A 15,421-nucleotide genomic window follows, 5' to 3' on the forward strand; every position below is an offset into this window, starting at 1 on the left:
GTGAAGAACAGGGCAGGTAGGTCTTCTTGAGCTCAACAGTTAGGATGGCGGAGTGGAAACAATTAGGGCAGGGCTTCTCCAGCTTTTTATTAGTTGCGTAGAAGAGGGGATTTCACCTGCTCAGATATTTAACTATTAAAATCTGCAGGGCCCGCATTCTCTTTGCTTTCACCTGGCCACCCGACTAAAGAAGGCCTTCCTCCCTATTTAGTGTGTTTAGGGTTGCAGCCTCAGACTGAAACCCCGTGTACATTTAACTCGGAACTTGCTTGCAAACAAGAGAACTAGTGTACATTTATTAAAGCTAGAAGAGAATCTTATGCATGCCTACTCAGAAGTAGCCCCAGTGCGCTCACCTCCCAGGTAAGTGTGTTTAGCACAGATAGGGAACCTGTGGCCCTCCAGATGTAAACATATATATAATAACACTGACTGCAATAAACTACTGCTAGTAGAAAGTTCCCCTGTTTAGGGAAGTTTTTAATGACAGATGTTTTAATGTATTTTTAATTTTTGTTGGAAGCTGCCCAGAGTGGCTGAGGAAACCCAGCCAGATGGGTGGGGTATGATTAAAGCTGCAATCTTTTGCACACTAATTTGGGACTAAGCACCCCAATCCAGCACAATTTACTTCTGAGATTAAAAAAATAAATAAGTAGGACCGAGCTGCATATAACTTGCCAGGTGTGATTTTGTACATACTCTGTGGCTAGGAAATGTGTTGGAATGCTGGTGAAGGTGATGTGCCTAAGGAGATTCAGGTAGACGCTGGCAGAGATAGTTACAATGGGATGAACATGAGAATATATAGATTTAATTGGTTTATATTTGCTTTTAAGCAACATTGTACAACAGAACAGAACCCATATTGCACACAGAAAAATATAGATATAGAAAGATACATAAATATAGGTATATATCCCAGCCTCATTGTCCTGCCACACTTTTAAGCCAAATAAGGCTTTCAACATGGCTTGCAGATAACAACCATAAGACTGTCTCTGCTCTGAGGCTCACTGAAAAGGAAAAGGGATTGGGAGGGAAGATGAAAAAAATAATAGACAATATTGACATAATTGTTTTTATATTTGCTGTTTTATTGCCTTTGATTTGTAAGCTACTTTGAGACATACAGATATAAGAGATAGATACATGCACACACACAAACCTTTCCTGTAACCTGGATTATACTTTTACAGTGATTAACATTGCTTTAATGTGCTGGCACTTTTCTCAGTTGATATTCAGTCTTTCAGAAAATTATAAATAAGAACAGTGCCATATAACCTGGACTTGATGTATTACTTATTATAGGACTACTGTCTCCCAAATCTTGTAGAACCATTGCTTAATTTTTTTTGGGGGGGGGGAGAGGGTTCCATCTTTCTCTCTATGAGTCATGTAATTTTTTGCATCCAGGAGCAAACTGAACATAAGCTATTTGTGTAAGCAGGTATGCTGGTTCTTGCCTGGGTACATGCTGACAAGACGCTTTTTTTTTTTTTACACGGAGGCTTTTTCGTGCGAGAGAGGAGAAGTCCGAGGGAAAGAAGAAGGCAGGCGCTGGAGGGGAGGGGGGAAATAGAACAGCGCGCTATCTAAAACATTTCCCTTTCCAAAAAGAAAAAGGGAGGGAGCTCTAAGGAAAAAAGGCAAAACTGCAACAAAAAGCTCGCGCCGCTCCTGCTATTACTGCTCCATTGCTCCCTAAATAAGCGCAGTTTTCCGTCCTTGCAAAGCAGGCGAAAGCGCCCTGATGGCGAGGCTGAAACAGGCATGCGCAGAACTCTGAGAATGACGGCTCTCTATGACCCGCCCCCTCACTTCCACGCTCTCCCTCCCGCCTCTCTCGCCTAGCCGTGCGCTTCCAGGCAGAGCTCCATAGCAACGGAGGCCTGCTGAAGCGCTGCCGCCTTTGAGCCTTCCCAACGGAGCCATGGTGAGGGAAGGGGGGAGCTTATGCTGTAATGGGATTCAGGGGGGAGGCGGTGGGGAAGCTGTTATCTTGCCGGGGTTGTATATGTAGGGAGAAAGCGGGGGGGGGGCGAAACGGGGGAGCCAAGGTAGATCTCAAGCGAGTGCGCAGGTGGGAGGAGAAGGGGCGCGCCAGGGCATCTGCTCCCCATGGCATCTCCAGCGAGGGTTGGGAGAGGCTCCTGTCAGAAACCTTGGAGAGCCGCTGCCGATCAGTGCAGGTAACACAGCTTACGTGGATCCTATCTGGGTTCCTATACAGCAGGCATGGCCAACAGGTCGATCACGATCTACTGGTAGATCCCAAGGAGGTTTTTGGTAGATCGTGGGTAGATTCTGGGTTCCTTAACCAAAACGGAGCCCAGTCCCATCGCCTGCCTTTGCCATAGTACTTGCATCCCACCCGCAGTAAAGCGGGGCAAAGAGAGCTCCCGGCTTCTTCTCCCTCATGCTAGGAGAGGGAGGGGGTGTGTTTGCAAGCCGACAGACTGCTGGCCAGTATGTGTGTGTGTGTGTGTGTGTGTGTGTGTGTGGAGCGGGGCTGGCTGGATCGCTCCCCCTCCCTTTCCAGCAGAGAGAACTCCCGGCTTCTCACTCATGCTAGGAGAGGGAGGGGTGTGTGTTAGCAAGCCGACAGACTGCTGGCCTGTGTGTGTGTGTGTGTGTGTGTGTGTGGAGTGGGGCTGGCTGGATCGCTCCCCCTCCCTTTCCAGCAGAGAGAACTCCCGGCTTCTCCCTCCTGCTAGGAGAGGGAGGGGTGTGTGTTAGCAAGCAGACAGACTGCTGGCCAGTGTGTGTGTGTGTGTTGGGTGGGGCTGGCTGGATTGCTCCCTTCCCTCAAGGAGGTAACAGGGATGGTGCCCTGTGCCTATCAGAGCCCGGATCCTAGCCTGCACCCTGCTTGGTCAAATGAGGATGCAGGCTGAGATTTGGGCAGTGCCAGGGGGCGAATCTGAAGACTGACCATGGGCTTCCCTGGATCCGCCCCTTGCCCATTTAAGAAGCCCACACCTGGGACATTCCCTCTTCCTTCCCTTGCCAGTTTCCAGTGTGGAGCTCTGTAGGTCTCCTACATTGTGACTTAGACCTCGCTGGAATCTCATCCTTCCCTGCCCGCTTTTTGTACCCACGCTACTGCATCGTGCTGGCAAGAGAGGAACAGGCGTCTGTCCCAGTTTCTGCATTTGCCGGGCTTCGTCGTTGCAAGGGAGCTTGGGAAACTGAGTTCCCTTGCCTAGTGAGTAGTAGTTCCTTTGTGAGGGCTGAGGATCCTGCGAAACTGAGTTTTTCAGCCATTTGGGGCTTCCTGTGTTTGGGGAAAAGTTTTTCTGTTGGCTAAAAAGCTGTTTTTTGAAGCTGGTTTTTTTTGCTGTTTGCATAACGTGGTCAATTGGATACCAGCACTCTTGGGACTTTCATTGATTGATTGTGCATTTTAAAACTGAAGCCACGTGGGGCCAGGGGCAGGCACTGCTTGGGTTGTTATTTTCCTGTGCCTTCCAGGTGGGTGTGCTCTTGAAGTTTCCAGTGCTACTGCCTTAAATAATAAAGGGAAATCAGTTAAAAGGAATAAAAAAATATTATTTTTTAAAAAAATCATTGTGCATTTTAAGTTATCAAAGAAGGCAATTGGTGCTTCAGCTTGTCCCAGGTTCCTTACCTGGGGCAAGTTCCAGCCTCCATTGGGGGTGGCATTGTTTTGCAGCAAAGTACTTTGTGTACAGCTTTGGCTGTGTGGTTGCAAGGGAGCTTGGGAAACTGAGTTCCCTTGCATGGTGAGTAGTAGTTCCTTTGTGAGGGCTGAGGATCCTGCGAAACTGAGTTTTTCAGCCATTTGGGGCTTCCTGTGTTTGGGGAAAAGTTTTTCTGTTGGCTAAAAAGCTGTTTTTTGAAGCTGGTTTTGTTTGCTGTTTGCATAACGTGGTCAATTGGATACCAGCACTCTTGGGACTTTCATTGATTGATTGTGCATTTTAAAACTGAAGCCACGTGGGGCCAGGGGCAGGCACTGCTTGGGTTGTTATTTTCCTGTGCCTTCCAGGTGGGTGTGCTCTTGAAGTTTCCAGTGCTACTGCCTTAAATAATAAAGGGAAATCAGTTAAAAGGAATAAAAAAATATTATTTTTTAAAAAAATCATTGTGCATTTTAAGTTATCAAAGAAGGCAATTGGTGCTTCAGCTTGTCCCAGGTTCCTTACCTGGGGCAAGTTCCAGCCTCCATTGGGGGTGGCATTGTTTTGCAGCAAAGTACTTTGTGTGCAGCTTTGGCTGTGTGGTTGCAAGGGAGCTTGGGAAACTGAGTTCCCTTGCATGGTGAGTAGTAGTTCCTTTGTGAGGGCTGAGGATCCTGCGAAACTGAGTTTTTCAGCCATTTGGGGCTTCCTGTGTTTGGGGAAAAGTTTTTCTGTTGGCTAAAAAGCTGTTTTTTGAAGCTGGTTTTGTTTGCTGTTTGCATACCGTGGTCAGTTGGATACCAGCACTATTGGGACCTTCATTGATTGTGCACTTCAAAGGCGGCTTTTCAATCTCACTCTTGAGGAAGGGCAACTGGAATTAATTTTACACACAGATGTAAGGTGGCTCAGTAGGCACAAATTTTTGGTAAGATTTCATGGTTTGTTGGAAGAAATAATATCCTTTTTGAAGGAGAGGGGAGATGAGTACGCTCGGTTAGAAGATGCTGAGTGGTTGTTTGATCTGGCTTTCCTTGCTGATTTCACAGGTAAACTTAGTGATATGAACCTTGAGCTACAAGGTAAAGATAAATGCATTGGCGACATGATTAGCATAGTTTCATGCTACAAAACAAAATTTAAGCTAATGATTGATGACCTTACAACCAAAAATTTTGATCACTTTCCTAATATGCAGGACCGTCTGGAAAAAAAATCCTGACTTTGTTTTTCAAACAGAGAAGTATGTGGCTGAAATTGGTTCTGTTATTCTGGAGTTAGAAAAAAGATTTGGCGACTTCCAAAAAATTGAATTAATTGTAGAGTACATGTCATTTCCATTCAAATCTGATATGGACATTAAAAAATTGCAGCCGATATCAGTACAAATTACTCATTGTGCAAAATATCTCTTGAAAATGAGATATTAACTCTGAAAAATGACATTTTTCTGAGGGCACGTGCAGAAGAAAAATCATTTTGGAAGTTTGTGCCCAGAGAGAAATTTCCAAATTTGAGAAGATGCAGTGAAATTTTACACTCCTGTTTTGGTTCTACTTATTTGTGTGAATCTGCATTTTCATATTTAAAAATGACAAAGAGTAAGCAACGTTCAAACATGACAGATGAGCACCTTAAGGATTCCCTGAAGCTGGCCCTGACACAGTACTCGCCTGATATCGAACAGTTGGTTGCTGAAATGGTGACGCAGGTGTCACACTAACAATGGATAAAGGCATGTTTTTTTAAGGAAATCTTGATAGGTAGGTTAAAGGAGTTTGTGTGGCGTACAGTTTTTTAGGGCAGGGCTCTCCTTTTGACAATGCTGCGGACCTCGGTTGGTCGCCATTGAGGGGCCTGGTAGGAATTTTCCCACTTGGCAAATTGGCTCTGGCCTGGTGGTTTTCGCCTACCTTGTAGCAACTTGTCACAACTTTGGTTCTGGCGGTTAGGCATTGGATTATCTCGGAAAGGTTACAGGTGGGGGAGGGAGGTTTCTGCCATCACCTCCCCCAAAATGCTGAAGGGTACTCCCTTACGGAGTCCGGGGGTGTGGCCATGTCCGAAGCTGTGGCAGGTGAGGGCCTAAGGCACACCCCCTATTGGTGGCCCCAGGGTGAGTTCCTAGTTGATGTGCATCGCAGGGCTCACCCAACGGTGGTTAACCCTTCCCAGTCTGCCAGCACATCAGGCTGGAGTCGGATATAGTCTGTTAGATCCAATGCCTAAGCCAGTACCTCTCTACATCTGTAATCAATAAAGTTGTGGCCTTTTATGCCTGTTAACCTTACTTAACGTGTCCTGTGTCTTTATTTACTCCTGGGAGGGATCTGGGTATCGCCACGCAACTCTCTCTGAAGAAATCTCTAAAAGTTTCATGTGTCCCCCGTAAGAAAAGTATTTGGGCAGTGCTCCCCCCAAAAAGTTTACCAAATTTACCAAATTTGGGTGCACGCACCCTTTCCTTCTCCGTAAAAAATGTGGGTAGATCACCGCCAGATTTTAATTCTGAAAGTAGATCCCAGTCTCTTGGGAGTTGGCCACCCCTGCTATACAGTATGCGGGAAAGGCATGAGCTCTCTGGTTCAGCACCAACTTAGCATGCAGAAGGCTCTAGGGTTCAGCCTCTGACATCTCCAGGTGGGGAAAAGTTGTTGGTCCCCAGCCTGGAAACGGGGGGGGGGGGGGAGAGAGGTTTTAGATGGACCAGTGGCCTGGCTGTTAAGGCGGCTTCCTATGTTGCTGTGACCTGATGTAGAGTGAAGAACAGGGCAGGTAGGTTTTCTTGAGCTCAACAGTTAGGATGGCGGAGTGGAAACAATTAGGGCAGGGCTTCTCCAGCTTTTTATTAGTTGCGTAGAAGAGGGGATTTCACCTGCTCAGATATTTAACTATTAAAATCTGCAGGGCCCGCATTCTCTTTGCTTTCACCTGGCCACCCGACTAAAGAAGGCCTTCCTCCCTATTTAGTGTGTTTAGGGTTGCAGCCTCAGACTGAAACCCCGTGTACATTTAACTCGGAACTTGCTTGCAAACAAGAGAACTAGTGTACATTTATTAAAGCTAGAAGAGAATCTTATGCATGCCTACTCAGAAGTAGCCCCAGTGCGCTCACCTCCCAGGTAAGTGTGTTTAGCACAGATAGGGAACCTGTGGCCCTCCAGATGTAAACATATATATAATAACACTGACTGCAATAAACTACTGCTAGTAGAAAGTTCCCCTGTTTAGGGAAGTTTTTAATGACAGATGTTTTAATGTATTTTTAATTTTTGTTGGAAGCTGCCCAGAGTGGCTGAGGAAACCCAGCCAGATGGGTGGGGTATGATTAAAGCTGCAATCTTTTGCACACTAATTTGGGACTAAGCACCCCAATCCAGCACAATTTACTTCTGAGATTAAAAAAATAAATAAGTAGGACCGAGCTGCATATAACTTGCCAGGTGTGATTTTGTACATACTCTGTGGCTAGGAAATGTGTTGGAATGCTGGTGAAGGTGATGTGCCTAAGGAGATTCAGGTAGACGCTGGCAGAGATAGTTACAATGGGATGAACATGAGAATATATAGATTTAATTGGTTTATATTTGCTTTTAAGCAACATTGTACAACAGAACAGAACCCATATTGCACACAGAAAAATATAGATATAGAAAGATACATAAATATAGGTATATATCCCAGCCTCATTGTCCTGCCACACTTTTAAGCCAAATAAGGCTTTCAACATGGCTTGCAGATAACAACCATAAGACTGTCTCTGCTCTGAGGCTCACTGAAAAGGAAAAGAGATTGGGAGGGAAGATGAAAAAAATAATAGACAATATTGACATAATTGTTTTTATATTTGCTGTTTTATTGCCTTTGATTTGTAAGCTACTTTGAGACATACAGATATAAGAGATAGATACATGCACACACACAAACCTTTCCTGTAACCTGGATTATACTTTTACAGTGATTAACATTGCTTTAATGTGCTGGCACTTTTCTCAGTTGATATTCAGTCTTTCAGAAAATTATAAATAAGAACAGTGCCATATAACCTGGACTTGATGTATTACTTATTATAGGACTACTGTCTCCCAAATCTTGTAGAACCATTGCTTAATTTTTTTTGGGGGGGGGGGGAGAGGGTTCCATCCTTCTCTCTATGAGTCATGCAATTTTTTGCATCCAGGAGCAAACTGAACATAAGCTATTTGTGTAAGCAGGTATGCTGGTTCTTGCCTGGGTAAATCAACCAAAGAGCTTGAGTTTAACTTGGATTTTAAGGAGCCAACCCATCTGGTTTCTTATCGACTCATGATTGCGGCTTTCTGCTCTCAGTATTGCTGCTATCAGGGTGATGGTAGCAGGAAACCCCACATGAGCAGACTACTATATGTGGGAGTAGAGGGTGCTGCAGGTGGCTGTCTTAATGCTGGGTTTTAAAGAAAAAATTAGATGGGATTTTAAGCCTCTATCTTACCATCTACCCTTTAACATAGCCATAGCACCTCTCTTGCTTCACTAAGAGCATGCCCCTTCTGACTTGCCCCACTAATGCAGAGCAGCCTCGTTCCCTAGTGCGTTCAGCGTGATTCCATAATTCCAGATGCTGTTCTGCAACAGGCCTCCCTCCACGAGTGCTCCATTGCTGTTAATTCAGTAGCTACTTCAATGGGCTGGATCCAATGTTAGAGTAGACCCAATGAAATTAATGGTCATGACTAACTTAAAGTCTATTAATTTCAGTGTGTCTGCTCTGATTTTGATTTAGTAGGATACTATCCCATGTTCTGGAGCTGGAGACCAAATTGGTTAGAACTGGTTAGAAATCTTGGCTGCTGCCAAAATTTTACGGGCTAGTGCTCACATTTTGTTACAGTGATTTTGCTTCTTTTACAGGCAGAGGTAGAAGAAACTTTAAAGAGGATCCAATCACATAAAGGAGTTATTGGAACTATTGTTGTAAATGCAGAAGGTAAAGATCTGCCTTTTGGGTGTTCTCAAAAGTACACAACGCTTTGTACAAAAAGATGCCTTTTGAAATTTTTCTTTTGATATTTGAAATCTTTTTTAAAGGTGATAAAATTAAGATAATATTTTATTCTGGTAAGCCTAGCTAATGAATTTGGATGCATGGTTGGGTTAAACTGGAAACCAGTGAAGCAAATAAAAAACTTCTATTATATTTAAGCTAATAAAAAAGAGTGTATATAACTAAAGACAGTTACCTGAGTTATGCTATTCTGCATCAGAAACTTAACTTGAATTCATGGTGTAGCTGGTTAGAGCTCTTTTGACTTGCACAGTGCTTTACAAGTTTTATTCAATTTGGCATTCCATCACTAGGACTTCCAATTAAAGTGGACAATACTGTACTAGATTAGACAGATGTCTCTACCTCATGAATATAAGGACATACCCTCCAACATTTCTCCGATGAAAATAGGGACGTCCCAAGGAAAAGCGGGACATTCTGGGATCAAATCAGAAACCAGGATGGCTTCTGAAAATCTTGGACTGCCTTGGAAAATATGGACATTTGGAGGGTCTGTAAGGGCATAAGAGCAACCTGCTGGATCAGGCAAATGAACCTTCTAGTCCAGCATCCTGTTCTCACAGTGGCCAAATAGATGCCTGTGGGAAGCTTGTAAGCAGGACCTGAGTACAATAGCACACACTCTGGTGGTGATTCTCCGAAACTAGTATTTAAAGGCATAATTCCTCTGGGTGGCAGCAGAGGTAAAACATACCTATTTTGGCTAGTAACCATTGATAATAGTTATTCAGTTTAAGCAGAAGTGGATATCAAGCTGCATGGAGAAGACTGTTGAAAACTCTTTTTCATAGGGTTGGCCCAAGTAATTTTGATTACAGCCTGGCAGCTTACTTCCCAACTAGGTGTGTGTGTGTCCCCCCCCCCCCCAAGTCTATGATAAAGGGCAGCAAAAGGAGGGAACAGATTCCTATTTATGGATTAAATAGTACGTTTCCGAGCACAATTGAAGTGTTGGTGCTGACCCTTTAAAGCCCTAAAAGGCCTCGGTTCAGTATACCTGAAGGAGCGTCTCCACCTCCATCACTCTGCCTGGACACTGAGGTCCAGTGCCGAGGGCCTTCTGGCGGTTCCCTCGCTGTGAGAATCCAAGTTACAGGGAACCAGGCAGAGGGCCTTCTTGGTAGTGGCACCCACCCTGTGGAATGCCCTCCCACCAGATGTCAAGGAAATAAACAACTACCAGACTTTTAGAGGACATCTGAAGGCAGCCCTGTTTAGGGAAGCTTTTAATCTTTAAGAAATTAGTGTATTCTGATATTTCTGTTGGAAGCCGCCCAGAGTGGTTGGGGAAACCCAGCCAGATGGGCAGGGTATGAATAAATTATTATTATTATTATTATTATTATTATTATTATTATTATTATTATTTGTCTCTCCTCACCTGTAACAGTTGCTGATTGGCTGTTCTTTCTCCAGAGTAAAAATGGCTTTTTCAGAAGTGTCCTTAACCTCAGGTGTAGTTTGGTTCTGATGTTTCCCTGTTTAATCCTAAAGCAGCAAATGACTTCCTTTTCAGGCATCCCAATCAGAACCACTCTCGACAACTCAACTACAGTACAATACGCAGGTCTCCTTCATCAGCTCACGATGAAAGCAAAAAGCACAGTGAGAGATATCGATCCCCAGAATGATCTAACCTTTCTCAGGATTAGATCAAAGAAACATGAAATCATGGTTGCCCCAGGTAATATATTTTGTCTTCCAAAAGAAAATATTGCTCCTACTGCTATGTGGATAGCTTTTGAGTTCCCTTTCATTGTTCCAATGCTTCTGGGAAACATCTGTCTTCCTATTTCAGTTAGGAAGATAAAAGCATAAGAGATGTGCTTGCCTTCAGATCCTTAAATTGCTTAAATCGGGCATGTCCAAAGCCCATTTCGGGGGCCCAATCGGTCAATTTAATCTGGCCCCCCGTGATAGTATATGTCCTGGGGTTAAAAACTCAGCAACTTCAATCCTTTGCAAAAGATGACTTAGTACTTGGTGGCAAAACCCTTGTTGGCAATTACAGAGGTCAGACGTTTCTTGTAGGTGACCACCAAGTTTGTACACATCTCAGGAGGTATTTCATCCCACTCCTCTTTGCAGATCCTCTCCAAGTCAGTAAGATTTCGAGGCTGATGTGTAGCTACTCAAACCTTCGGCTCCCTCCACAGATTTTCAGTGGGTGGCCACCTACAAGAAACATCTGGCCTCTGTAATTGCCAACAAGGATTTTGCCACCAAGTACTAAGTCATCTTTTGCAAAGGGATCAAATACTTATTTCACTCATTATAATGCACATCAATCTCTCAATTTGTCTTCTGGGTTTCTGGGGTTTTTCCTGTTGTTATTCTGTCTCTCACAGCTACAATAATCCTACCATTAAAATTATGGACTGGTCATTTCTTTGTCAGAGGGCAAACGGGCAAATTTAGCAGATCAAATACTTTCCCCCCTCACTATAACAATCAATATTGGGAAAAGGATTCACCAAATACAACAAAACATTGTAACTATGAAAACATTTGGCTTAAAGAACTATTTTGAAATGTATATTGTAAAAATAAGGAATAGCCGAAGTAGAACAAACTGTAAGCATTTGCCACCACTTTCATTGTTTATTTTCTTTTTCCACAGATAAGGAATATCTTCTGATCGTTATCCAAAATCCTTGCGAATAGACCAACCACACCAATTTTATGGGAGCTGTGCTACAATTTTAAAATAACATTTACTACAGATATACAATGTCATAGCATACCACTAAGAAACTTTTCCAGTAACTTGTCAGGAAGTTTGCAAGCTCAAATCTCTCACGTGTGCAAAAGCATTGTATTTGTAACAGAATTAATGAAAATGTGTGTCTAACTGCTTAAAGGACAATAAACATAAATGCTTAAAGCATGTGTTAACATTGATTGGGACATGTGTTCTAAAATTAAATAAACCTTTTGAAATAATTAAGCACAGAGCTAAGGCTATGGCTGGAACTCTAATAAAAACAGCTCAAAGCCATTTTCATGTAAACAGTCGGAAGTATGGAATGAGGAATTAAATAATGGTTGCATTTCAGCTGCCATTAAACAGGATTATTAAGTCCCTTTGATTTCAGGGGGATTGTTAAACATATGTTCAAGTTTTCCAACTTCAGATTGATTGTGCTCAAAGTAAGTGAATTCAATAATATAGCGAGCTCTTTGACCGATCACCCAGTGGGTTTTTTCTGATAGAGCTAAACAGGCATTTTCTTATTAATTAATGTCTGCAGTTACTCTTTGTGCAGTGGCTCACAATGATTCAGATGCCTGAATGAAAAAAACATTTATCAGTACTGGTAGTTTACAGATAGAAGTGAAATGTAAAACAAGCTACTGGAAATATGACGGGGACCACAAGTTCTGAAGCAAGCCTATCCCATTGAACTCAGTGGGGCTTACTTCCAACAGTACTCAAGCAGGTTCAGGCTGCATGACTTCTGAACCTAGTGAGGGAATTATTTCAAACAAATGTATGGAGCACTGCAAAAGCAGGAGGGAAGCAAAAGACTCGAGCACAGTGAAGATCTCTTAAGCAGAAGTGCTTGAAGAGGGCGATTCTGTTTCATCACAGAGATGTGCAGCAAGACAGAATGTGATCTCTTTGCAGGCATTCACTTAGCAAAGCAGTATGTTTTAAGATAATATTGAGGTATGCTATTTCTGTGGTTGGCTTCATTGAACTGAAAGGTGGGGACTGTTAAATGCTTAGCAACTTCTTAGGGAAGTTTTTAATGTTTGATGTTTTATCATGTTTTTAATATTCTGTTGAGAGCTACCCAGAGTGGCTAGGGAAACTCAATCAGATGGGTGGGGTATAAACATTATTATTATTATTATTATTATTATTATTATTATTATTATTATTATTATTACCAAACTTAGGAAATCGCTACAACTTCCTTGAAGTTTTTGTTTTCATCACTTAATAAATATTTCATTTCTAGTAATATAAACATTTCAATAACATTTCAGCATTCATAAAAAAATGTGTTTGCATTTTGATTTAGAAAAAAGTCAGCTTCTAACTTCAAATTCATTCAGTTTATTTGTGGAACGTTAAAATGCATGATCTAGATGTGTGTTACAGTATGAGTCCAATTAAGCATAAGTCTTACAAAATGTGATTTTCATAATAAAGCATTAGAAAGGGAAAAAACAATAATTCAGATCTAATTCACAGCCAAATGGTCTCAAGGCTTAGCTGATGATTTAAATAATTTAAACTCACTTTACAAAAAAACAAACAAAAAAAACCCGCTTACTAAAAGCTCTTAATTCCTCAAACACACACGAAAAGCTTCTTGCAACAAGAAGCATCCTATTGAACATGCCACATTTTTAGTATGTATACATGCTGCAGTTTTTATGTATCATATAACTAGTTTCTGCTAGGTAGCAAAAAAAAAAAAAATTCCCCCAGAAACAATTCTGATGCAGATACATGTAATGACATCTCAGGGTCATATAAAATTGACAGCATAATATACTAACATCTTCCATACCAATCCGATACTTTGTAAGATGAAACTTGCAGTTCTATGAACTGAGAGAAACCCCATTGCATACACTTACCTTTGAGTAAGCATGCATAGGATTGTGCTTTAACACTCTGAACATGTACGTAGAATAAGTCGCGGTTCAATATTTTCCATACTTACTATTGTTGAACAAACTGCTGCACATTCTACAAAGGGGGGCTAAATCCAGCTCCTTCCTTCTTCTCTGGAACATCTGGTCTTTTTAAAGAAATTGGTTTTGCCGTATTTTCCCATGTATAAGACCCTTTTTTTGAACAAAAATTTTTAAGAAATTACCATATTTTTCGTGTATAACATGCCCCCTTGTATAACTCAAAATTAAGAAAATGGGGGGGGGGGAATTGCCAATACTTGTTAAGCTTTTTTGTGGGGCGTTGCCCAGAATTCTGGAGATTTTTTGGGGGGCGCAGATTGCCCAGAGTTGTTGAGCTTGGGACAACTTGGAACATGGGGGCGTCTAATACACACAAAAAAAATACAGTAATCCAAGAAAAAAGGGGGGAGAGAAAGGGGAGGTTCTAGAAAGGGAAAGGTGGCTGGTTATTAGGGAACTCAGCCAATACCAGACCTGGTCTGGAGGGTGAGATGTCGCCTCCCACTAAGTGAGGTCAGAAGATTAGAACCTACCTGCCAGAGCTAGTGGGAGGAGCTATTCCAAAGTATGGAATGTCCTTGGAACCACAGGTGAATAGATGTGTTTGATACTGAGGTTCACTAATATGGGTTGAAATTTACACTTTGTTCAAACATGTGCATTGAAAGGATGGAAAAATACTTTATTTCCCTTGTGCCACTCTTTAAACACACCCTAACGGTTAACAGGTAACTATTTATTATTTCATAAGGTTTTTAAAATGTATTTGCAGCCACACATATGCTTTATGATGGGAAAGAAACTTGTCTTTGTCTTGAAAAGATTGATAATCAAAATGACAAAGGCAGGAAACATGTTCTACCAAGGGATAATATAGCAAAATATTCAGTTTGAGTCTAAGGGATATGCCAGATAATTGTTTTTACTGCAAAAGACGAGGTTTGTCCTTGATCACTGTTCCGAAATATGTCGAAAGGTTAAACTTTCAAACCATTTCAACATAAATGTTTTTCTTCCCCCTCCTGTTTGCACAGAGTAAGTTTAATAGGATTTTTCTATAGGGACATTCAAAGATCTTGGATACAATTAGGTCAATGGAAACTATTAAATTTAATGTAATTAAAAGTTACAGCGATTACTAAAGAAATATCAACTAGCCTTTCATCGCAAATCGTCTTTGGGCAGAGCATATCTGAGAGCTGTTTCAGGACTGTAAAGCTTGAAACTTGATTGCATTATGCAATGTATTTTAATTTATTTGTTTAATACATTCTTTCATGATTTGTCTCAAAAAAACTTCCAACTGTTTTCCTGCACCCATGGAACTGACCCAACAACTAATTACGAACAGCTTTTGTGATTTCCACAAAGTGTAAAGTTTTATTCCTATTATTTATTTGCGTAGAGACCTTTGGAGCGGGGAGAAAAATCTGTTGGTCTTAATTGATACAATAACAGTTTGATCTTGGGGGATCTGAGTTCAGTTTCTTGGCCGGGGGGGGGGGGGAGATAACAAAGGTGGGACATTGCCAGGTTGAGAAGCTTATGAACTTAATACACAGGAGTACTGCAACTGACTTCATAAGACAAAATTCTGACTTTGTTTTAGAAATGGTAAAAGCATCTCAGTTGTACTTTGTGTCTTCAGTTCAGTTATGCCTCACTGTAAGGGTAAAGGTAAAGGGACCCCTGACCATTAGGTACAGTCGTGTCCGACTCGGGTTGCGGCGCTCATTTGCGTTATTGGCCGAGGGAGAAGGCGTACAGGCTCCAGGTCATGTGGCCAGCATGACAAAGCCGCTTCTGGCGAACCAGAGCAGCACACGGAAACGCTGTTTACCTTCCCGCTTGGAGCGGTACCTATTTATCTACTTGCACTTTGATGTGCTTTTGAACTGCTAGGTTGGCAGGAGCTGGGACCGAGCAACGGGAGCTCACCCCATCGCGGGGATTCGAACTGCCGACCTTCTGATCGGCAAGCCCTGGGCTCTGTCGTTTAACCCACAGTGCCACCTGCGTCCCCTTATGCCTCACTGTACTTTCTTCTTAAAAAGGCAACTTAACCCAAAGCAAC

General features: G+C 42.3%; 1 protein-coding gene across 1 annotated transcript; it reads left to right on the forward strand.

Moving 5' to 3' along the window:
• The first annotated feature begins 1,799 nt into the window (after nt 1–1,799).
• On the forward strand, nt 1,800–11,589 carry DYNLRB2 (dynein light chain roadblock-type 2). The gene is made up of 4 exons (XM_060278566.1): nt 1,800–1,939; nt 8,538–8,613; nt 10,211–10,378; nt 11,315–11,589. Exons 1-4 carry the CDS (start codon nt 1,937–1,939, stop codon nt 11,356–11,358), a joined length of 291 nt encoding a protein of 96 aa, XP_060134549.1. The 5' UTR covers nt 1,800–1,936; the 3' UTR covers nt 11,359–11,589.
• The last annotated feature ends 3,832 nt before the right edge of the window (nt 11,590–15,421 follow it).

The sequence above is a fragment of the Zootoca vivipara genome, chromosome 9 (genome assembly GCF_963506605.1).
Source record: "Zootoca vivipara chromosome 9, rZooViv1.1, whole genome shotgun sequence".
Classification (NCBI taxonomy): Eukaryota; Metazoa; Chordata; class Lepidosauria; order Squamata; family Lacertidae; genus Zootoca; species Zootoca vivipara.